At 43.8% G+C, this 24,712-nt stretch overlaps 1 protein-coding gene across 16 annotated transcripts in view; it reads right to left on the bottom strand.

Annotated features, from left to right (window-relative positions):
* The window catches only part of KCNMA1 (potassium calcium-activated channel subfamily M alpha 1), a 773,098-nt gene that overhangs the window by 371,208 nt on the left and 377,178 nt on the right, over nt 1-24,712 (bottom strand). For 14 of the 16 annotated variants that reach the window (XM_040242333.1, XM_040242344.1, XM_040242341.1 and 11 more), the window contains exon 3: nt 17,556-17,617. In XM_040242333.1, coding sequence (XP_040098267.1) covers nt 17,556-17,617 — 62 coding nt within the window. Of the gene's footprint in view, nt 1-15,813; nt 16,038-16,142; nt 16,262-17,555; nt 17,618-24,712 lie in introns of those variants that run through there. The other 2 variants (XM_040242334.1, XM_040242337.1) reach the window with 2 other exon arrangements.

Here is a 24,712-nt window from a genome sequence, read left to right as displayed (position 1 = left end):
TATGGCCTAATATTCCATTGCATAGATATACCATGTTATATTAACCCATTTTTCCATGGATGAGCATTTAGGTTGTTCTCATCTTCTGGTTCTTACAAGTAATGCTACTATGAACATTCAGGTACAAGCTTTAGTTCAGTCGCTCAGTCGTGTCTGACGTATATTTTCATTTCTTTGGGGTATATACCTAGGAGTGGAATAGCCATGTCTTATGGCAACTCCATGTTGAACTTTTTGAAGAAATGCCAGACTGTCTTCCAAAGCTACTGTATCATTTTACACTTCCATCAGCAGTTTACAAAGGTTACAATTTGTCCATATCTTCACCCTTGCCAACACTTGCTATGAGCTATCTTTTTTATTACAGCCATACTATTATGTGTGAAGTGGTAATTCATTGAAGTTTTGATGTGCAATTCACTGATGACAAATGTGTTGATGAATCTCTCCTTGGCTCATTTCTTCATTGTCTTTTTATTACTGAGTTGTAGAGTTCTTTATGTAGTCTAGATACAAGTCTCCTATCAGATATACAATATGCAAATGTTTTCTCCCATTCTGTGCTGTCTTTCTTTTCACTTATTGATAGTGTCTTTTAAGGAACAAAGGTTTTAAATTCCGATGAGGTTAAATTTACATATTTCTTTTCTTTTCTTGCTCATGCTTTTGGTATCATACTCAAGAATTAACTGCCAAATCTATTGTCACAAAGGTTTACTCTAGTTTCTCCTAAAGGTTAACAGTTTCTGCTCTTATGTTAGGTCGTTGATCCATTTTGAGTTAATTTTGAATATGATGTAAGGTAAAGGTCAAACCTCATTCTTTTACCTGTAGCTATACAGTTGTCCCAGCATCTTTTTGAAAAACATACTACTCTTTCAACAGTGAATGATTTTGGCACCTCATCAAAAATCAATCAACTATAAATGTATGGGTTTTATTTTGAACTATGAGTTTTAGTTTGTTAACCTATACATCCAGAATGACTTTCAAAAGTAGAAATCACATGATTTCTCTCTCAATAAAACAGCTCACCCCCATCACAAATCATACTCTATTCCAAAGGTTCTTGCCCAGGGGCCACAAATTCCCAAGAGGTCCTAGGATAATATTCAGGAAGTCCACCAATTTGGATGAGAAAAGTTACACCTTTACTTTTATGAACCTCTAACTCAGATGTGGCATTTCTTTATATGTACATAAAAATGTGAGCAAACTAGAAAAGTATTCATCATACTTCTGACTTTGTGAGCAATAAAAACCCCAGATATTCACATGTAGGATTATAACTGATGCACCTATCTCAAAATATCATTTACATTAATCCTACTTTAAAATTATAGGAGTGTATTAGAACCATTGCTCTTGATCTTCATAATAATGCACTAATCAAGAGGCACATTCAATAATGAACTTTTTTATATTATGGTAACTGTATTTCAATATGATTGGTTTTCTTACAATCCAGTGTTTTTCTATTACGCATTTATAAATATTCTGAGAGGTGGGGTCATAGTCTTCACAAGACCACCAAAGGACTCCTCAGCACATAACAAGCTAAGGAATCCCAATTTTTCCATTACTAGGTTTACCTTCTTCACAGCAAGGATCATCAAGTTAAATTCTTTATTTTTTGGTTGAGACGTTTATTGCCTGTGTTCCTCTGACACTACAATTGGTTAGCGCCTAGTACTTAATGTAGTGCCTGGCATATTACAGCCACTCAATAAATATTTATTGAGCTAATTACTGAATCATCAGTCATTTTCTAAACAAGAGTGAAATCATCATCTTAATGAAAACAAAAATTACCCATACCAAGCTAGTGATGTATAATTCATACTGAAAATAATTTCACATGTATATTATCATCATTAGTAAGTGCCATTGTGTCCTATGTCCTGTAGCAAGTGCTTTATGTTAAGTGTCTGCTTTACTGTTCTCAGAACTAAGGAGCCAGAATCGTTATTATCCATATTTACAGTTGTGGAAATAAAGGCTCAGAGCAGTTATATTCTTCCCAAGGTAACAGAGCTAGTGAGTAACAGAGTCAGGATTTTGTAACCAGATCTACCTGCCTCCAGATTATCAGTTTTTTGGTTGTTTTTTTTATTTAAAAAAAACTACAAGAAGACACTTGTAGGGGGACTAAAATAGGAATTTCAGAGAAAAAGAGGGGGATATTTCTGACTGTCCAGTTGAGAAAGCTGAGATCCTCGAAAGTTAAGAAATATGCCCTAGGATGTAGAATTTAGCAGAAATTTTCAATAAAATGTTCTTTCCACTGTCTTGTTTATGAAAAACCCCTCAGCAAAACTATAGCAAACCTAGGTGCTAATGGATTGCCTCACAGGAAAGGATGAATTTTTGAAATGGTTTATTTTGCAGGCACAATTAATACTAATAGGCATGAAGCTGAAGTCTGTTCTGTGCTTTCCTGGGGTCCAGTTTGCTTCTGTAAATCTTAGGGCTCGGCCTCATTCAGGACATTAAGCACTTCATTAAGCTGAAACCCAAGTTAATTTGGTTGCACAACTACAGACTGTCCCTGGCTGGGGACTGTCATTTGTCAGGTGGCAAGGGGGCAGCACGGCCTGATGATATGCCAGATCCGCATTTTACCCCCAGCTTGAGGTCTCGGTGTTCTCCGGTTTTGACCTCATCAAGCCTTATGGTAAGGAAGTTAAGCTGGAGCAGGAAGACAGATGCTCTCCTTACCAGATCTGCTGAGGGCACCTGGAGGCCCATCTACCAGGACTGCAAAAGGACAGGGCACAGGAAGCCTGTGGTCACTTTGAGATGGCAGCAAATGGGGTCAAACCAGGGGCCCCCTGTGCCCGGGGCAGCTCAGTCACGTGAGGAACATGCCTCCAGCAGCCCCCTTCCTGGCCCCTGTGCCCAGTCTCATTTTTACCAGCTGTAGCCTCATCAGACAAATTATTCAGCTTGGGTGTAGGTGGGTGCCAAGGAGATGGATAATCATGTTCAAAGGTGATTTGCTGACATTAACAGACCCTGGAAACACCACATCTTGTAAAGTAGTATTTCCTTCTCCTCTGCTATTCATGGGTGTAGTCAAAGGACCCACTCTCAGCCTTCTCCAAGAGAGACCCCTTCTCCAGCCAGCCCAGTCCCTCCACTGACTCAGCTGCAAAGATGTCAGCCTTGCCCAAGAGACGTCTGCCCTTGGCCGTCAGCTGCTGGGAGGCAATCTCTCAGCCCTTGGGATGTCATATCTGAACAAAGTCTTTTGAGGGTCTTGGGTCAGCCAGGTAGGAACAGTGAGATTGGAAGTAGGGACAGGGTGGTAAACCACATGAGAAAGTCCAACAACGTGATATATGGTGGAGGCTTTGGGTCAGGTGGAAGCTGTCAAGCTCCAACGTGGCTGAAGAAGGTCAGCCAACACAAGTTGATGTGATTGAGTCCCAGTAAAAACTCTGAACACCAAGGTTCAACGAGCTTCCCAAGTTTGCAGAATTCCTCACGTGTTGTCACGCATCAATGCTAGAAAGGTACCACTGTCATGACTCCAAAGGGAGAGAACAGTGTGGAAGCTCTGTGTTTAGTACTTCCCTGGGCCGGGCTGCCCGGTGTGCCTCCTCCCTCGGCTGATTTTAATCTGTACCCTTTCCTTGTAGTAAATTGGTTGTGAGCATAACAGCTTTCAGTGAGTGCTATGGTCCTTCTCACAAGTCAGGGGTGGTTTAGGGAGCTCCCTGAACTTGCAGTTGGTGTCAGAAATGAGTGGTCCTGTGGACAGCTCACCTCCCCCTCCTTCTTCTGTATTATCTAAGCTCCACCCATGCCTGGGGACCCAGATCTAGTCTTTTTTCCTACCTGAAGATTCCTAAATTACTGCAGCCCAGAAAGCATGCCCTCTTCTGGACTTAAAGCTAGTGTTTCTCAAACCACTTTTCAGCAAAACCCAAATGAAGAAATATATCTTACATCACAAACCAGCACACACCTATGTTTATATATTATATAGCGATCTGTGTACATAATTGAGAGAAAATTTTCATATAATCACATTGACCTTCCCAAGCAGTATTTTTATCTAAGTCGGTTCAATCTCTTTAAAAATAAATAAATAAATAAAAAGATGCTTGCTGTGTCCCACTCTATTGCTTTTACAAATTAGTAATGAATTGAGACTTGCAATTTTAAGCAACTCAGGTCTTGCCCACTACCTCAATAATTAACCACATGGCTGCTTTGTAATACATCTTGTTTTTTTCCTTAACTTTAATGTGTTTACACTTTGTTCCTTTAAAGAAATGATTAAAAGTTTCAAAATAAACCTCAAAAGAGAAACAACACTATTTAATACATTTTTGGCCACGTTCATGCTAGGCAGCATACTAAGAGCTTTTACATGCATCACGTAATTCTTTCCTCACACTACTCCAAGGAAAGTAATACCATCATCCTTCATCACCATTTTCACCCCATTTCACAAGTTTGGAGAGGTTAACCAGCTTGCCCAAAGACACACAGCACTAAAGAGGCAGAGCAAGTGAAGCCCAGGAAGGCCAGATCCCAGAGCCTGCTGCTAACGACGAGGAAGTACTGTCTTTCCTTTCCACCCATTCTCATTCCCAGCCAGAGCTCTCAGCTAACCCTGCTGCCCCTCAGTGGACAGGGCATTCATACAGACATGAATGCTGAGTCCTGGCCCAGTCAGCTCAGGGAAGGGAGAACTGGCAAAAGTTTCCTCCTAGTCAATGCTCTTTTTAAGCAAGGGTCAGGAACCTTCTGCCTGCATGCAGCCCCACATGCAGGCCTGACCGTCACGGTTCCCCTCATTCATCTCCAGGAAATCTCTATCTTCCAGAACTCCAGTCACCCCTGCCTGCTTCTCCCCACCCCTCCCGCCTTCCCCACACCAATTAAATGGTCATAGTCGACCAGCTTGGAGACAGGTTAAGGCAGCAAGGAATCTGAGGGAGGCAGGGAATTCAAGGGAGATGGGGCTTCTCCAAGAAGCTGCTCTGCTGTTCTCTTGTCAAACTGGTCTGAAGATTGGTTGTAAGTGTCCACAATGATCCCCAGTGACTCTCCAGTAGTAGGGAAGAGTCACAGTCTCAGAGAGGTGGCAGCTGTTTTCTGCATCTGTTTGGGCACCCCAATGATGCCCAGGTCCTGTGCCCCAGAGCTGCATCTCAGAAGGAGTGGTTTTGACTGGAGATGACTTGCATATTTGACTCATAGCTCAAAGAGGAAAACTGCCCCTAAAAACAGGTGCTAACTCACAATGTGTAAGAGAGGCAGAACACACGGTGTTTAGGCTCTGCCCTTTAGATTCATCTCACTTTACATACTGCTTCCTGAGTTGCTTGGTATTAGAGGAATAGCTGGGAAGTCTAGGGCCTCCCTTCCCTAGTCATATCAGCATTGCCCCTACGTTTTCAAGATTTCAAATGCAATGAGGGAAGGGGTATGACCCAAGGAGAGGTATACACGACAGAGAGACTCACACTGAGACTTGTCTTGTATGCCCAGGAAGGGCAATCAATCTTTCCCAATCAATCTTTACTTTGGGTATGAAGACTGCCCTCTGCCATGTGATCTTAATGGCAGGAAAACAAACAAACAAAACAAAACAAAACAAAAAAACAGAGTGAGTGAGCAGGTAAGACTACCCTAACAGAGCAGGAATCCTTAACTTGGGTCCACGGACTAACTTGAGAATCCCTGACAAGCAAAAATTCCTATAGCACTCATCAAATCCCCCAAAGGGTGCTTGACCCACAAAAGAACCACCACCATCACGCATGGCAATGCACACACGCTTTCTATCATTTGATTTGCTGCAGCTCCCAGCTCTCACCCATTTGTGCCTCCTTCAAGCATATACACACACATGCACAAGACACACGGCATCAAGTACCCTCTCCTTGCCTGTCTCCCAGCCTCATCATGTACCTGATAACAGATCGTGCTCGAAGGCACAGACAGGCTGCATGGCTCAATTATTAATGCTGCTCTTTACAGACCTTGTCTTATTATTGCTGTTCATGCTATTAGGAAGAGGGAAAAATCCTTAATGCGGTCCTCGCCCATTTCCTCCCACTGCTAGAAGAAAAAGCATGTGCTAGGTGGAGCCACCTAATAGCATCATGTCTCACCTTTCTCTGCAGACAGGACCTGCAGTTTCCTCTAGGGCGTCAAGATCAAGTGTATCTCCACCCGGGCTATGGGCTCATTTTCTGTGGGGACTGGGAAGGCAAGGTAAAAACACCAGCTCTCAAAGGAAGAAACGGGGACTCTGAATAGGATGTCCGCATGAACAGGAATGAGGATAGAGTATGTTAACAGGTCGACCCTGGAGCCCTACCTATGGTTTCCTCCTGAGAGATAACAATCAGTGAAAAATCAGGAGATGGAGCCACAGCTCAGACCTGAGACCATATCTGGAGAGGAAGGTACAGAGATGCTATGCTGTATTTTGTCCTTGAAGGGGTCACAGTGTAAGAATTTCATGAGCTGACCCTAATGCTCAGCAAACTGGGAACTTTAAGGTTGATGAAACTACACCCAGGGTTTATCTATGTTAACCCATGCTTTTATACCAACATATATTAAAGATTAAACCAAGTTTCAAATGTGTCCATTTAGCCAAGTAAGTCAGACAATAATCTTGAGCAGTTATCACTGAAACACTTAGTATAGCCAACTCTCTTTTGGTGAAGTAATACACTAGTAGAACAGACAGATTTGGACCTTTATTTCTTATAAATAATCTGACAATTTAAGGGGGTTATGTTCGTTTCCATTTATGTCCTGGAAAATAGACTCTTGTGACTTAGCAACCATGTTTAAAAAGCTCTTGCAGTTCTTAAATAAACAGAGTGTATGTTTATGAGGTCCTAACGATGTTATTTTCAGGGATGACGTAGACTTACTGATATGTGTCTTTGGGGATTTACAGTAAGTTGTGGGTGATTTGTTGCTGCAACATACAGTGTTTGTCTAGAGGAAGGTGGACGTTCAGTTTTGCAGCATTTGGAAACATGTTAAATGGGAAACAAGCTGGGGCTTGCTCACCATGGAAAGAGAAGGGCCCCTTTTTGAGAATCAGAAGACCAAGAGTTACGAAGATTTTCTGGCACTCAGGGATCAGAGCTAATTCAAGACCAGAAAGAGAGACAGTTTAGAATAGAGATTGAAAACGACCTACAGAGATATTTTGTTTGGCCTGTAGAGTACTTTTACAAGTGGTAGAGTCACGGGCAATATTTTAAAACTGGAGATTCAACATGAAAGCCCAGTTTCTTTTCTTTTCCTTGAAACAGGGAAGATTTGCCCGCACAAGTCTGCATTTTTGCTTGGGGACAATCAGTTGGGAAGTTATTTCAGGGATGGCTCAGGCTCTCAGCTCATCCTGGTCCTCACATATCTGCTAGCCTCATTTCTAACATCTGCCCACCCCTTTCCACTTAAGCCTCCACACCTCAGTACAGGAAATGTTCTTTTTTGACTGTGGCACTTTCAATGAACAGATCTCTTATACTGGCAAGACTCATTTTCAGATATAAGGATGGACAAAGCACATGTGTCTTCAAAACTCAACAGAAAAGCAAGACTATTAGGTTTTTTTTTTTAATGGGCACATCTATAGGGGTCATGTTTATTAAATGATATAAAATGACATTACTATTTCCCAAAGCCAAGTCATAAGACATGGTTTGAAATGGAATGTTTGTTTTTATTTTCTCATCTGAAACAATTAGATGACACTGGGAGGGTTGTGGTATAAAGCATCTGTCTCTGGGCCTGTTTTCTTATCTGTGAAATTTTCCAGACAGTTGGGGCTGACAGGGAGGGAGGGAAGGGAGCCAAATTCTCCATCAGGCACTGCAGACACAGTGACAAGGGCCCACCATGCTTCCAGCGACCCACAAAAATGGCTGAGTTCCAATTTCTTCAAAATCAAAGAAAAAACAAAATAATGAATATGTCATAAGGACTCTAACCAGGATTATACTTATCTTTATAGAAAAACAGTAGTAAACCATAACTTTTAGTATTCTTTATAGAGAAATGGACTTAAGAATGCGAAAGCACCCAGAGCCCATGGAAATCACAGGCCATCCAGGCAAATGCTAGTCTCCAGGCCAGCATCTCAGGTTGAGCCGTGGTGGGTCTGCCCACAGCTCCACCTCCTTAGCCATGACTTTCGTCTCCCACCACCTCTATGGATGCTCTGTGGCATGTGGCAAATTCATACGTGAGGCCCCTGTAGGGAACGTTACACCCAGACCTCAGTTGCAAAAAGCTGGAACAGATGCCTTTCATCCAGTCACTTCTGGAAATTTCTAAGTAGAAGTGTCCAAAGGTTTTTCACCACACACAATTGGAGAAGAGTATTACTGCGACCAGGGACAGTTTGCTTTTCTGATTCTGTTCTGCCATCCTGAAAGCATTCTCAGTTCTTAATCTCAGTGGCCAATTTCAAGGCAGGGCTTCACTGGACTCAGTACATACTGAAAAGAAAATCCAAGAAGCCCAAAAGCACATGCCATAATAAGAGCCCCTTTTATGGATTACTTGAGTTGGTGGGGGGACTGAGCTTCCTGTTTCCTCAACACAAAATCGCCCCAGAGCCAAACACCCTATAAAACCCAGCTATCTTTTCAGCTTCTGAAACTTTAGCACTTGTTGTTAACAAAGCTCATTATTAGAAACTGATGATATATAGCCTAGGGATATCTCACTGGTTATCTTGTTTTGTTACCTTATTTTTCCTATATTTATGGCTGTACCCTCATGAAAATATTTATAATTTAAAAATCTCAATGGAAAAAATCTAGCTTCATACATAGTATTTGAAAACACCAGTATCTAGAAAAATACCTCACGTACAATCAGTACTTAATAAGACATCTATCACTTGACCAATGGGCTTCCCTGGTGGCGCAGATGGTAATGAATTTGCTTGCAATGCAGGAGACTCAGGTTTCATCCCTGGGTAGGGAAGATCCCCTGGAGAAGGAAATGGAAGATCCCCTGGAGAAAGAAATGGCTACCCACTCTATTATTTCTGTCTGGAGAATTCCATGGACAGAGGAGCCTGGTGGGCTATATTCTGTGGGGTCACAAAGAGTTCCTGATTGCTTTAAGTTAGGTACACGGCTTTTAGCCCCATCTCTGTTATTACAATAAGACTGAGGGCTAATCCTTCCATGCTATACTTTCCCATCCATTTATAAGTGAGACAATATTGTCTCCTATATACACACGTGCGTGCACACCCATACACAAACATATACACTTCCTTCTCCCAAATTCTGGGAACAATGACATGTATATCCAAAAAGTCCCAAGGGCATTCTTGCTGCAAGGGACTCTATTTTTACTTCACAAATGACTCATCACTGACCAGGGTCTCCCCAAAGCTTCCTTTTGTCAGGCTGTCAGGAAGAAGGACAAGAGGAATAAAAGAAGAGGCAGAGATCACATCTCCATTCCTGTCTGCAGCCCATAAACCCCATAATGAAGCTGTACCAGTCAACACCACACCTCAGAACAACCATGGTTGTGTTAAGCATGCGATCTGCCCCTGCATTTGGATCAAACTGTTCTGAACTCTAATCTTTCCCTCCAGCTGGCTTTCACACTGATCTCTCAGCAGTTGCTGAATGCATGCCTGGCTGCAACTTTAGGTAAAGGACCAGAGCTGGGCAATGGGGAGATGATCCAACCCTCTGGTGGTGTAAACACACACTAGTTGTAGAAGACATAACTAACTGGGTCTGAAAGGGAATGCGTCTTCTTCATTTGCCCTAAAACAATTCTTCTTCTTTTTTTTTTTTTTTTTAAGCCAGAGGCCTAAAGGAGGGTCAGATAATCTGAGGTTTTCTTTTAAATTCTAGAGAGTAGTGAAAAGAGAAGAAATAACTTCATTCTAACTTTGGAGAGTAGAGTACATATGGATTTATAGACACAGTTACCAGATAGTGTTTTCACAGAGGAAACAAATGAGCAGTGGGGCAAAATGTACTCAAAAGTTATGTGTAACAAATTCTAAACAGGCCAAACCAATGCATTCAGCCTTGTCAACCTCCCACAGCAGAGCTGGACTCTTACCTCCTCTCTGAAATAGTACACATGCACGCACAAAAGAAAAAGCAGGATCTTAAATTTAAAAAAAACCTCAAAGCCTCATGCCAATGAGAATGAAATAAACTAATCCCAAGCACCCACCTAGCTGGATTTGCTCTTTTCCACCTGGGATTATCTCTGTTCTTTACCACATCCCTAACATTTCCCCCAAGATAACAGCCTGAAAGTCCAGAATTGTGTAAAAAGTCATTATTGCTTCTGCTATTCTATGGATAATACTGTCATATCTTTATCTTTTATTTAGAAACCAAAAGATCAAGCAGAAAAGAGCCTGGCCTGGGAGGGAAGGACTTTGACTTCCGGCTCTAGCTCTGTCTGCGGATGGTGGGGTGACCTTAAGAAGGTCATGTAGTCCTCAGTCGGTAGGACAGGATGCTGAGGCACAGAGAACAGTGAACTCTGTTTTGGGTGAACTCTGAAGCCTTGGCAAGTTCCAGAATTTTACTCTAAAGCTGTCTTTTGCAGCACACCTGGAAGGTCTAGCTCCACCTTTCTTCCCACTCCTAACAGCCCTTGATTTTTGCCTCGGGAAATGCTGAAGATGAGCAGTCGCCTTGACGTTTCTAGCTGCTATTGCCCGTGGTACCTCTGCATCGCCTACGCAGTGAGTAGCAAGCGAGAAAGCCTAGACCCTTGTACAGCGTGGAGGATGGAAGGCACAAGGTTGCTTACCCTCTCAGCATATTCTCCACCTGTCTTCTCTACCAGGCTTACAGCCCACTGATATAAAAAGGGCAATGTGCAAAAATCATGTCTGAGAATGGAGGGTTGCTGTTAAGGTTAAATTGCAAACGAGGACAGGACTTCCCATTGGGAGTTATTTACAGCCTCTTTGCCCCTAAGGCGTCTCCTCTCCCCCAGCCCTCTTTTTGTGGGCTGGCCCCTCCGCCATCTGACACGCACGCCATTCTTTCAACAGCTGCTGGCTCTCCTATTATGTTCCCTTCACAGATGTGCAGTGCTGTTCTGAACATCCTGCCCTTGAACTTTCCCTACCCATAATTTTCCAAACCAAAGCCTGGCAATAAAAATGTCAGTGAGGGACGGAGAAAATTGGGGGGAGTATTTAAAAAGGAAAAGGGAAAAATAGGGAGATGCTTCACACACACAGGGATCTGCGTTGACTTCCTCCACAAAGGTTTAAATGCATGCTACGATGTCTTGAAAAGGGCACGAAGGTGGGGAGCTGGAGCCAGTTTCTCAGAACGTTACTGGGTCCAGAATAAATGGTGAGCTTCCTTTGCGGTGCCACAGGCTGCCCAGCTGCTCCTGCTGTGGGGAGGGGGGGTGTGCTGGCGACAAGGAAAGTGGCATTCATGGTCCTTGACAGGTTGCAGCTACTGCTATGAGAGTAACATACATGGTCCTCACAGTTCTGCCCGGTGCCTGCTCGAGGTCAACACCCGTGTGTGTGACGGGCAATAACAAGACCAGAGCTGGAGGCTAGATATCTTACATGGTTTCCAAGACCTACACAGAGACCTACTTGGAATCAAATTTTCCTAAAGTCAACCGGTTTGATGTGCACACAATGCTCTAACGAACTCTGAAGCACACAGCACAGAACTGTAACAGATTAACTCTATCCTGAAACCCTCTAAAGAGATAAAAGAAACTAATGGGGAAGCAGAGCCTCTCTGGTTATCGCCTCTTAACCTGCCAAATAACCAGCTCAGAGACCTAGGTAAGGATGAGAAGGCCAAGAGGCTAGAAAGCCAGGGAAGAATTCAATTAGTGGGAGGGGCCTTTAAGAAACAATCAGCTTTCCTTGTTCTTTGCTATCTTGATCTTATTCCATCACAAAATGCTGCCTCTCGACTGAAAGAGAAGACATTCTTTTTTGAGCCATAGTTTAGAAAGAAATGAATCAAGGCTCAAACAGACATCAGACAGTGCATGGTCCAAACACCCCATGTCCCATTGAGGAAGCTCACAGGACTCTTGTAAGCACGGCTGCCTTGCAGACTTGGCCCCAAAGGTGCAGAACAGGGAGATGGAGAAAGAAACAAGAAACAGATGAGTTGACAGGACGAGGCGATGTGAACTCTCCTGTAACATCTACTGAACCCACGGAGACACTTCCACATCTGGAATTTTACTACTTGACTTGGAAGTGAGGTGACTTTAGACGTGTGGATTCAAATCCACTAGCTACGTGGTTTCATCTGTAAAGGGGAAAAGGTCACAGTCCCCACCCTATCAAGTTCTCAGGACAATTCAATGAGATTGCACATATAATTAATTTTGAAGGCTGCTACGTCACTTCAGTTGTGTCCGACTCTGTGCAACCCCATAGACGGCAGCCCACCAGGCTCCACCGTCCCTGGGATTCTCCAGGCAAGAACACTGGAGTGGGTTGCCATTTCCTTCTCCAATGCATGAAAGTGAAAAGTGAAAGTGAAGTTGCTCAGTCATGTCCAGCTCTTAGCGACCCCATGGACTGCAGCCCACCAGGCTCCTCCATCAATGGGATTTTCCAGGCAAGAGTACTGGAGTGGGGTGCCATTGCCTTCTCTGAATTCTGAAGGGCTTAGCGCCATCCCTCAGCACACAGCACAGGATCAGTGAATGTTCCTCCACCCTCTCTCTCCTTTTAAGGAGAATTTCTAGGCAAAGGGATTAGAGGCCTGGCTGTGTAAAGATTCAGGTAGGTAGGTAACTAGCCAGTTCTACTAAAGCTCTGGGTATCCCCATTACATCAATGATGCCCGTGCTATTTTTAGAGACTATGAAAACAGTCTGGTCAGTTTCTACTGCAGTCTAGTTTTCTCTAACCATTACCTAACCATAAGCAATTTGGCCATGTGGAAAATATTCATCGTGATCACAATGAAGTTGTCTCGAATGAATGAACTGAATATAAAATGAATGAATAACTGAGTACAAACAATATTCTACGTACTGGGGGAAGGCCATTTTCACATTGTAACACCACTGTTTTCCTGGAATCTGGCCCTTGGATCAGATGTTCTCCAAAACACGAGCTGTTGTCCCCACCCCCTGCTGCCTAACGTCCACAACCCTCCGGAACAGCACTTCTGACACCAGAAGCAGAGAGCAAAGACCGATGAAATCAGCAGGTGGCCCCCACTGTGCACCAGCCATTGTGGAACAGATAAAGTCATTAAGGAAAATTTTAACAATGCATAACCTTTCAGCCTTACTCTGCTCACGGCAGGTGGCCTGCCTTTTTAGAGACACAAGCCAGCAGTGAGGTCGCCAGCGAGCAGGACTTGACCTTCATTTTCAGCGTGTGCAGCGTTAAATATTCATAATCCACCTAACTGCAACACAAGAAGGAGTGGAGTTTAAACATGAATCAAAGGAATAAATACCTTCACACCGGTTGAGTCATCGTTCCAAGAATGCCCTTGGAAAAAATGCAAATACCCAGGCCCCTGAGTCTCAGCCTCAGTTCCCTTGGAGTTCTAGAAGCAGCAGGAACTTATACATTATGCAATCCATGGATCCTGCCCTCACACTGACATCTTTGGGTCTTTTTTTTTTTTTAAGAGAATTACTGTTCCCATGTCAAAGGGAGGAACTAGACGGGGATGGGACCAGCAACAGTGACATTATCACCCACGGGAGGTCTAGGGGCACTTTTGACTACGTTGTACAATTTTTTAAAAAAATCTTTGCTTCACAGATGATCAGAGTGTGTAGGAGTAAAAGGGATGTGGGTATGGAGAAACAGCAGAATTAGGAGCTGAAGCGCCTTAAATCAGGTACCTTTTAAAAAATGAAAGTCATTAACAGAGTCAATCCTAAGAGTGCTCATTACAAGGAAGGAAAATGGTTTTTCTTTAATTTTGTATCTATATGAGATAATGGGTGTTCACTAAACTTATTGGGGGTATCTGTTTAATGACATATATTACGTCAAATCATTATGCTGTAATACCTTAACTTACACAGGGCTGTGTATCAATCATATCTCAATAACACTAGGAGGAGAAAAAGAAGGAAAAAGAAATGGAGTTCTCTGGGACAGTATCTGCCTCGTGTGGCCATTTAATGTTTTGAGGGGAGGTGCAATTACTGTGTGCAATGCGCTTAATGCTTCTCTGTGTCTGTTAAGGAACTGACATCTGTGTCCATCCAATCATTGGGTGGAACATCTCCCTCTGCTTGGGTGGTTTCTTAAGAGACTGTTGCTGGGGTAATGAAACATGTTAACACAGTTTCATGTATAATTCTCTTTGGCTTTTCAGACCAGGAGCTCTGAGCACAATCTGTCCCAAGCAGACAGTAATCACTTGAGGCTGCACAAGTGATTCTCCTGTGGTGACCACTCTAAGAAAACTAAACCTAAAGAAGGGCTTCCCAAACCCCGGAATGAAAAAGACCTGTTTGAGGATCCATCTCGGCTTAACAATGGAAAAAGAAAGACGTGTAGAAGTTGTCTTTGGAAATGACTTACCCACTGCCTCTTGATGGTGAAATAAGCTTCGAAAGGTTAAGAAGATCATAAACCCACCGATGACGACATTCATCTGAACTGCCTGTTTATTCATACCGCCTGCACCTACGGTCCTGCCTTGACACAGAGTCAGCCACGATGACCAGTGGAGCCTGATTTCTATGTTAATATGTATTTCTTGCATGATTTAAAGGGCCAGGTGCAGAGACCCACACATCTTGAACTTGAGCATCCCCCAACATTTTGGTTAAAACTCACTCAGACAAGCCATTTTATGGACCATTCATTGTCTCCCCAATTAGGTTCACACAAGGGAAAGCCTATGCATTGTCTTTCATTTACTTGAAGGGTATAATAAATGCTATAACTGAAATTCATCTGAAGAATACGAGGCACTTTTTTCCAGGGTGATGATTTAGCATAACTTCCAAGAGATGCTTAAAGCTCTCTTTCCAAGATGCCCAGATGGCCAGCCAAACCACGAGTGTGTAAAACTGGTGACAGTTTTGAATGAAAGGGATGCATTTTAAGAATTTATATTCTGCTTTCTTACTCGCTTTTCATTTGCATCTTATATGTGGATAGAACTTTTTATCTTGCTTACTATGCTTAATTATAATTTGTCTAATGGACTTTCTTTTTATTCTTGGGAATGAATCTGTGGCTTATCATGGAGGTTAGGTAGCATCTTTGCTGACTCTCCCCAGGAAAAGAGTAGACCCTTGGTATCGACTATACTGATGAGGTCACCCATAGACTCCTGAGGTTCGACTTCAGAACCCAATGCAGTAGTTCCAATGAAAAGTAGAAAGGGCTACACAAATAAACATAAGATCGTCTTATAAACAAAGCCTCACTATGCCAACCACACAGCTTAGTGACAGAAGAAAGACTGAAGTTAGGACGAGGTTAAAATAGTCCCCAGGGAGAGTGAGGACAGTCTTGGTTCTAAGATTCTTGGCACTTTCGCTTGGAAAAACTGAGCACAGAACCAGAGGTCTATCCATGGAATAGACTCTTTGCAAGTCCATGAAGAAAACCAGAACCAGAGAGGGTTCCCAGGGCTGGCTTTCCCAGGCTCAGCAGAAGCACAGCTCAATCCAAAGGACACTGAGGTGGTGCAGGGGGCATCCAGGAAAGAGGGCTTTGCCTTGGGGAATTCTATTCCCTTCCATCCTCTCACATGGAGCTGAGAACATCACACCCGACAGAGCCAAAGACCACTCCACAGTGGACACTGCAAAAAAAGGACACGGTTCAAATCCATTTTCAAGAGCATTTTATTTCTGAGAAATACAGAGGAGCCAAAAAGGAGAGACAAGGAAAGAAGACGCCAAGGTCCTTCTGACCGATCACCCCATTCACTTCCACGTAAGGGTTTGCCTGCCTGGGGCTCACAGACTACATGCCTGAAACTGCTTCCTGAGCCCTGGCATGGAAGCTGACACAGGGTGCACTCCAAGACTTTTGAGAACACTCCTCAGCCCTGGGGGAGAAAATGCAGAAATAAGACAAGCGGCTCTAGAAGATATTCGGTTCACTTCAAATATGCTCCAGAATTATGAAGAGGAGATATTTAAATGAGGCTTACCTTCAATGACATACCAGTTGGCGTTTTCCAAACTTAAAAAGCTCTTTTCTCTCTTGGCCAGGAAGAGCTGATGGAAAAGTGCATGGAATCTCAATCCTGGAGAACATTTAAGAGTCCACCTGCGGTGGGCGAGGGCAGTCCAGCCTTGCGCATGCGGATGGGCTTAGGACCACTGATTCTCTAGGTATGGCCAATTCCCAGAGACAGGTGATGAGAGGAGATGTTTTCTTTATCTTCCCTGACATGATTTTGGCTCAGCACCCAAATGCACAAAATCCTTTGGCTGGTGACCAGTAACTCAGAAATTCAGAGTTTAGGTATGCATGAAATTACTACCATCCTGAGCCACAGAAAAAGAACACTAAGCTCAGAATTCAGGCACACCAGGCTCTGAGCCAAAAGGGACACCAAGTAGGTTTCCTCAGATCAAACTCTAGCACCGAGGCGTACTAGGCTGAGAGTTCAGGGAATCAAAACACTCTCACAGTGGACAATGCAGACAAAGAGCCTAAGACCACCATCAGGTGTCAGGCTCACGTCCCCACAGAAGGGAGTCAAACCAGCTCAGCTCCAGTTTCCCAGATGCTGTCAATTTCAAGCCTGCAACAGAACAGTTGCGACAAATGACGTACAAGTGGGAGTGGGGGCGACACCTCCAGGAACCAGGGCAGAACTGGCCGCCACTGAGCAGCTTTGCTCAGCGCCCTCTTCTGCCTCAATCAAAACTTTTTCTGTGTGTGACACAGACAGACCCCACCCAGAGCACCAGTCCCCTCAGCTGGCACCCCAGGTGTCTGCATGAGTGTCCACTCTAGGAATTCTCAGATAGCCATGGGCCTCCACTCTGGGAATTGTCACAAACTCCTCTGTCCCGTCTCCTTACCTTCACAAGTCAAGAAGCACCAGCCAGCGATGCTTCAGTTGAATACTCAACTACCAGTGCAAAGGATAGCATCACGCTTTCTAAGTTGACCTCCAAGAAGAGTAACACATTGGCAACCCTAATAAGAAAAGGATTCTAAACTGCCATGGCAAGCACGGCTTACACCCTCACTGGCTGGACACCATGACCCTCTCAGAGGTTGCAAATTCACATCAGAGCCCTCCTGACTTCTTTCTACCTTCAGCGCAAATACTGCACCAGGAAACAGCTATTTTAAAAGCAGTAACAGCCAGCGAAAAAGCTTGATGACCCCAGATTCCTCTCTCTCCCTCCTAGGACAGTATAATCAAAGTAAGTAGTCTTTCTCATGAGAGCTTGCTTTCCCATTCAGAAAATTAACACAGACAGCCCTGCCTTCCTCCAAGTCTTCCACACTCAAGGAAGCTCTTGCAAAGGCTGATGTTAAAGATCAATGTAAAAGTTTGTGATTGTTTTAGAAAAGAGGGCAAGAAAATATATTGAATACTCACTTTGACGAATCTATGAAGTATATTACAAGTGCACCAATGCTGAGAGCAAAGACTAAGACAACCTGTAAAAGAAGAGAAAAATGCCATCACTTAAGAGCTGCACGCTGGGATGTTTACTTATTTATTTTGTGGAACACCCACCTGCAGTCTGGAAACATGGTGCTTTCGGGGGCCTGCTTGGCAGTGTTGTCCCCTTGCTGCACCCACAGACCACCCCCCCTTGCTGTTGGCTCCTCACATCACAGTGGACAGCAACCTCGCTGCTGGCCAACAGAGGTCAGGGCAGACTTCTGTATCGCCTGGCACCAGGTTTTATCTGGCCCTGTTATCTCAGAGTCCGACTTCTCCACAGCTGAAGTCAACAGACCTCAGTGGGAAAAGAGCAGGTAAAAACAACTGCAGCGATACAATTTTTCCTATTATATGTAACCTAGGCCCCAAAGGAACTCCAAGATAGGGATATCAACTTTTAACAGCTTTGCTGAGATAATTTACATACCATAAACACTCCCATTTTAAGTGTACAATTCAATAACTTTGAGTAAATTTACCAAGCTGTGCAGCCAGTATTTCATCTACTTTCAGAATATTTTCAACAGCCCAGTAAGAGCCCTCATGTCCATTACAGTTAATACCTGTTCCTACCCTCAATCCTAAGTGAAGTGAAAGTGTTAGTCACTTAGTCGTGTCCAACTCTGCAACCCCATGATTTGTCCATGGAATTCATTAGGCAAGAATACTATCGTGGGTTGCCATTTCTTTCTCCAGGGGATTTTCCCAACTCGGGGGGTCAAACACGGGTCTACTGCATTGCAGGCAGATTCCTTATCATCTGAGCTACCAGGGAAGTCCAATCCCTAACAAACAACAATTTACTAACAAAAAAAAAAACCCACAATAATTTACTAATTTACTTTGTTTCTATACAAGAAATTTTAATCAAAAAGCACGAACTTGGTGCCTGTACAAATGTCCATACATGCGTGCTCGTATGCATGCATATTTATATTCACTGCCTGTGTGTGTGCGTGTGTGTGTGTGCGCTCGCGCGTGTGCACGTGCATGTGTGGTTATATGACTTCTCAAGTGTTCTGGAGATAGTTTAAGCGCAGGAAGCCAACTTAGGTAATGTGATCGGCCAGGTATATGACAACCCTTGTTCTTCTTTATACTCTTCACTCAAAATTAATCACCACGGATTCAAAAGACGGTTTTGGCATCTCCTTCAAAGAATACCTGTCACGCTAAAGTCTATCAAATGAATATGTAGCAGATGAGGCTGATGCTGATGCTTCTGTCCTCACTCAACATTCCAATTTATTTATTCTTTCATAAAGGAGACTAGGAGTGCGACTAAAAGGATGTACAAAAATAAAAAAGATGCCAGGAGCCAAGAATGAAGTTTGAGAACAAAAAATAAACACCACCATCACATACAGTGCCTGAGGCGGGGGTGGGGGTGGGCTGTGAAATAAGTACCTGGCAGATGTGCTAATGTCCTAAAGGGGCTGTGGGGTGAAGGGTGTCAAGAGCTGTCGGCCTCCTCAGCCCATCTACAAACTGACATCCCTGTAGCATTAGCAGGCGGATGGATGTGAATCTAGACTTACGTGATGATGAAACAGAATTGAGTCATGTGTGTGTGCGCATGTATGCACGTGTCAAATAGGCTGATAGAAACTGAACTCTGCATACATATTCACTTAAAACATTATAAAATTTTGTGGAGCTTTGTCCATTCATTCCATGGATGGTGGGCTACAAAGCAGACAACTGACAGCTGAAACAACCAGACATTATAAAAGGAGTAGGTACTTTCACAGCATCTGACGAATTCTCCTTATGAAAGGAAGCATTAAAATAATACACTACTGGGGCTAACTTTATTCTTCCATTTTGTTTTCAAAACTAAAACAGGCTCCAGTTGAATTGAAGGAAACTCCTGCCGTCTGTCAGTAATTACCCGTGGCCCAGGGCCAATCCCCCTGCCCCCACCTCCCTCCGACCCGCCCATGCCAGCAGACTCACTTCAGTCCCCTCACACATTCATTCATTCATTTCTTGCACAGTTGTACATAAAAACAAAAACATCAACGGGCCTCTGCTCTTCCCTCTACTATGTGAATGAGGCAGCAAATCAAATAGCTTAAGATTAATTTTGATCTGTGCTGCTATTTCAGAGACATAAGCAGCTAGTTCTGGGCCCTGACCTCATTCTCATAATGCTGCAAAGAGAAGGGGCGTGGCCACATCAGAGGGGAAGGCCCTGCTCTTCATTCATAAACAGTTGACGCAAGACTAATTTCTATCAATTTGTCTGTGCTTGTGTGTGTCCGTGTGCGCGTGTGCACACCTATCAGTGCAGATCTTCTGTCAGAGTGGCTGTCCAGGCCTAGGCCATTAAAGCTGGAGAGAGGATGAGGGGAAAGGATGGGAGAGACAAGAGGAGAGGAAGGAAAGAGGAAAGAAAAAGGAAAGGATAGAATTCTCGCAAGTCGTTATCTACATCATTCTGAAATAAGCTCAATGTCTAAGCTCTCCTGCAATGGTGATGACTTCCCAGCATCAGGGCAGAGGAGGTGGGGACAAAGTAGCTGACACTAATGTATCCAAGATACCCCAGCTTGGCCTCTGAGATGTGGAAAATGTGTAGCTTATTTAAGCAAATCAGCCAGTGAGTGACTGGAGGGGAGCACTCTTCCTAGCCTCTTCATATGCAAACTCAAGTATCAGCATTGCTGTTAGGATCAGGGAGAGAGAAAAATTCTGGAGGAAAAGGACTCAAAAGCTCCCAGGAGCTGAAGATTCTGAGAAGTGGACCTATTCCTGGGTCCACATGTTCAGCAGGAAGGCTTTAAGACTTTCTCTCAATGAGGTTCTGGGTGTCCAAACTGCCCCACCCCGGCATCCCCCACCCACCTGCCTTCAGATACAGGTGGGGGGAGGATCTGCTTCTCTCTGATCAATTGCCTCTACTGAGGCAACCAAGCATGCAATTTTCAAACTTGCTAAGTGGTTCTTTGTCAGGCTTGATTACACTGTCATCCCAGATCCAGGTGCTGCAGAAAAGGAATCAACGCTTTGGATGTGGCCATGAAAACAGGAACCCAACAGAGATGAATCTTCACCAGGGCCCTAGCAAAGGGCTTGTTCTCTCTCACATCTTTCATTGTCTGAGAACCCTACTCTAAATATGAAAAAATTCAGTCCAACTACACAAAATGACTAGATTTTAGCCTAGGTGGTAATGGTTATGTTAGAGAGTACACCCAAATATTCATCTAAGTATTTATTTCACATTTGCTATGCATAAGGCCTTAGGAAAAATGAAAGATGCCCACTTAGAGTCACAAAATAATGCTCTTTTTCTGGAGTAACACTTAAATAGATGAATCCTAGGCTACTATGTAGGTCAGGAAGCATGGAACAACAGACTGGTTCCAAATAGGAAAAGGAGTACGTCAAGGCTGTATATTGTCACCCTGCTTATTTAACTTATATGCAGAGTACATCATGAGAAATGCTGGGCTGGAGGAAGCACAAGCTGGAATCAAGATTGCCAGGAGAAATATCAATCACCTCAGATATGCAGGTGATACCACACTTATGTCAGAAAGTGAAGAACTAAAGAGCCTCTTGATAAAAGTGAAAGAGGAGAGTAAAAAAGTTGGCTTAAAGCTCAATGTTCAGAAAACGAAGATCACGGTATCTGGTCCCATCACTTCATGGCAAATAGATGGGGAAACAGTGGAAACAATGGCTGACTTTATTTTTCTGGGCTCCAAAATCACTGCAGATGGTGATTGCAGCCATGAAATTAAAAGACGCTTACTCCTTGGAAGGAAAGTTATGACCAACCTAGACAGCATATTCAAAAGCAGAGGCATTACTTTGCCAACAAAGGTCCATCTAGTCAAGGCTATGGTTTTTCCAGTAGTCATGTATGGATGTGAGAGTTGGACTATAAAGAAAGCTGAGCGCCAAAGAACTGATGCTTTTGAACTGTGTGTTGGAGAAGACTCTTGAGAGTCCCTTGGACTGCAAGGAGATCCAACCAGTCCATCCTAAAGGAAACCAGTCCCGGGTGTTCATTGGAAGGACTGATGTTGAAACTGAAACTCCAATACTTTGGCCACCTCATGCGAAGAGCTGACTCATTTGAAAAGACCCTGATGTTGGGAAAGATTAAGGGCAGGAGGAGAAGGGGACGACAGAGGATGAGATGGTTGGATGGCATCGCCGACTCGATGGACATGGGTTTGGGTAGACTCCGGGAGATGGTGATGGACAGGGAGGCCTGGCGTGCTGCGGTTCATGGGGTCACAAAGAGTCAGACATGACTGAGCGACTGAACTGAACTGAGGCTACTATGCAATTAGTGCTTAACTGTACGGTATATGTAGAGTCAATATATAGTAAGATATTGAGTAGGTGGTACATACATAAATGGAGTAGCTAGGGAAGGGTGGAAACAATAGGAGTTCTTGTCTCAATGGCCAATTCTTTCTCAAAGCTTCCCTTCTTCCGACATGTTATGGCTACTTTAGTATCTCTTCAGTGATGAGGAGAGCCAATGGGAATTCCTCCATGAACTTCTATAGTTCCAGGGATCAGGGCCCTGCAGCCCAAGGGACATGGTAAGATGAGACCAAGAAAAGCACAAAAATTGAGATCAGAAAACATTTGCCCTTCAGCAGCTGAGTCACAGAACACTCCTTACAGTGAGCACGCACTTCACAAAGAACCATCCCAAACAAGAGTGTGTGGACACAGCTTAACACACAGGATGAGGCGAGTTGTCTCTCTCAGCATAGCTTACACCTGTCACGAGAGCCCGATCAGCCTTCCTAACTTTTCAGTCTGCAGTCACCAAATCACTTTGACTACCTTGCGTAGTGCTAATTGCCGTATTCTTAGGTTTACTGCAAACACCCATATGCTGTGTTGTGGTAGAGTCCTGAGTGATATTTACATAGCGCCAGATTCCTAAAAACAAAAGCGGTCTGATAAATGTCACCAGAACAATGGTGCCTGTGAGTCATCTATTTTCAAAACTCCAAGATCAAACATGACGTGTGTTTGCACAGAAGAATGCTAGGAACATACACAAAGAGTGTACTAAAAGAATGTCTATCCCCTAACACCTGACACCAGGAGTCTGATGATCCATGGGGAGCAAAGAGATGGAAGCCACAGCCATTTTCATGGTGGAAATTCTAGCGGGCCCTGACGACCTTCCAAATGTCTCAGGAAGTTCAGAACAATGCAAAGCATTATGACAAAGCACGTGGAATATCTTCTCAGGTCACCAAAACTCCCCAAGGAAAAGACAGACCCATGGGTGTGGTATGGAGGAGAATGAAGCTGGAAAGCTGGCTCTTCAGATACGTTGTCTGTTCTTGAACCTGGTTTTCAAGCTGTTGGGTTTAGGCCCCAAAGCTTTGAATCCACACCTGAGACTACACAGGCCTTCAGACATGGATTTGGAGCAGAGGCTCAGGAAGGTGGCTGCCACTCCAATCTGATCACCCGAGGAGCTTTCCTTAAAACAGAGATGCCCTCACCTCACCCGGGGAACAGAGAGTTGATAGCTGAGGGGAGGAGAAATCTGGGTGTCTCTATTTTTAACAAGCTCCTCCAGTGAATCTGATGTGTGGCCAAGAATGGGAGTCATTGAATTAAACCCATTAGGGAAAACCACTTAGCTCAAGTCAGAGATTAATTTACAAATGTCCCCTTAACAATTGGCCCATTAGAACATATGTATGAGGCCTGCAGGCTTTGAGAATCATGCAAGGAGTACTCTAAAACGTACAGAGAGGAGAATGCATTAATTCTCTCGTAAGCAGATTTTACACATTCTGCTCAGCTCATGGCAGAACAAATGACCCTAATTAATGATTCTGCACGTCTGATAGGGGCCTAGCCAGCTACTGGCAGCAGCGACCCCTCAGAAAATGAACAATTTTAGATACAGGATCCCAAAGGCACATTACTTTTTTTTTTTATTATTGAGATATAATTTATACACAATAAAATTCACTGTATGTTTAAAAAAAAAAAAAGACATAAGGACTTCCAAAGCAAAACAATCTGGGGACAGTTTGTTTATGAGGATAACATCATTCTAGCATCCAAATTATAATGTTTGGTCTGGCGAATTTAACAACCCTACAATCAACCTTTATTGAACTACAGAAGGCCAAGAGGGAGAGAGAGGGATACAGAAAACCGAAATTGCTAAGTCAGGCCTGGTCTTTGCCCTCAAGGATCGTGGAATCCAGAAGTTTAAATTACTCAGGAGTCCTTGTGAATTTTGTAAATGCTACACATATAAATAGACCCTTCTGCAATGTCCAAGGAAGGGGAGGGTGGCTAGAAGTAACACCACTGCCAACTCCCACAGCGAAACAGGAAGAAGGGAATGGAAAACCAAGGAGGAGGGAGAATTCCTGATGTTCCAGGCCCACTTGGCTGGCCCAGGGAAGGACAGGCACCAACTGTATTGGGTGTTTGGCACAGGACTCCAGTCAGGAGGCCCTCCTGGGTTTGAATCTCAACTCTGCCACAACAAGCAACATACTCTTCAGCATGTCATACAACGTCCCTGGGACTCAGCTTTCCAATCTGTGAGATGGTGGGATTGCAACAGGTGTATCCAGTGGGGACCTTGATAGGTGACTCTAGATGGTGAAAGAATGAAAAACATTTGGCTTGAAAAGGCAGAGCTCTTTTATGCCAACTGCATGTTCTTTGTGCCTAATTATAATTCAGCATGACGTCAACAGTGTGTGACACTGATCTGTATCAGAGAGGCTTGCTTCCTTCAAAAAACCACAAGCGAGGACTCCACGGACACCCAGCTTCAGAGTCTGCATTTCCAGTAGCACGGTTAGTTGTCCCTGTAGCTTTTCCTACCACAAAACTAACATCCTAGAGCCAGCCTCTGCCATCTCCTGGCTCTGCCACCTCCATGCCCCAACCCTGCCATTGCTACAGGGCACTGAGTGGTGGTTTGCTGCAGCCCCTCTCCTCCTGCCTCTGTGATTCTCTAGAAACTCGTTTCTGCCAGTTTTATCCCCAAGAAGCTCACACCCTGAGTCTCAATGTTTTCTCAAGGGAGAGGGGGATGGATTTATTTTTCATCACTATCTGGC

The sequence above is a fragment of the Oryx dammah genome, unplaced genomic scaffold, assembly GCF_014754425.2.
Source record: "Oryx dammah isolate SB20612 unplaced genomic scaffold, SCBI_Odam_1.1 HiC_scaffold_6, whole genome shotgun sequence".
NCBI lineage: Eukaryota > Metazoa > Chordata > Mammalia > Artiodactyla > Bovidae > Oryx > Oryx dammah.
The sequence above is the reverse complement of the archived record's forward strand: the minus strand, read 5'-3'. Positions and strand labels throughout refer to the sequence as shown.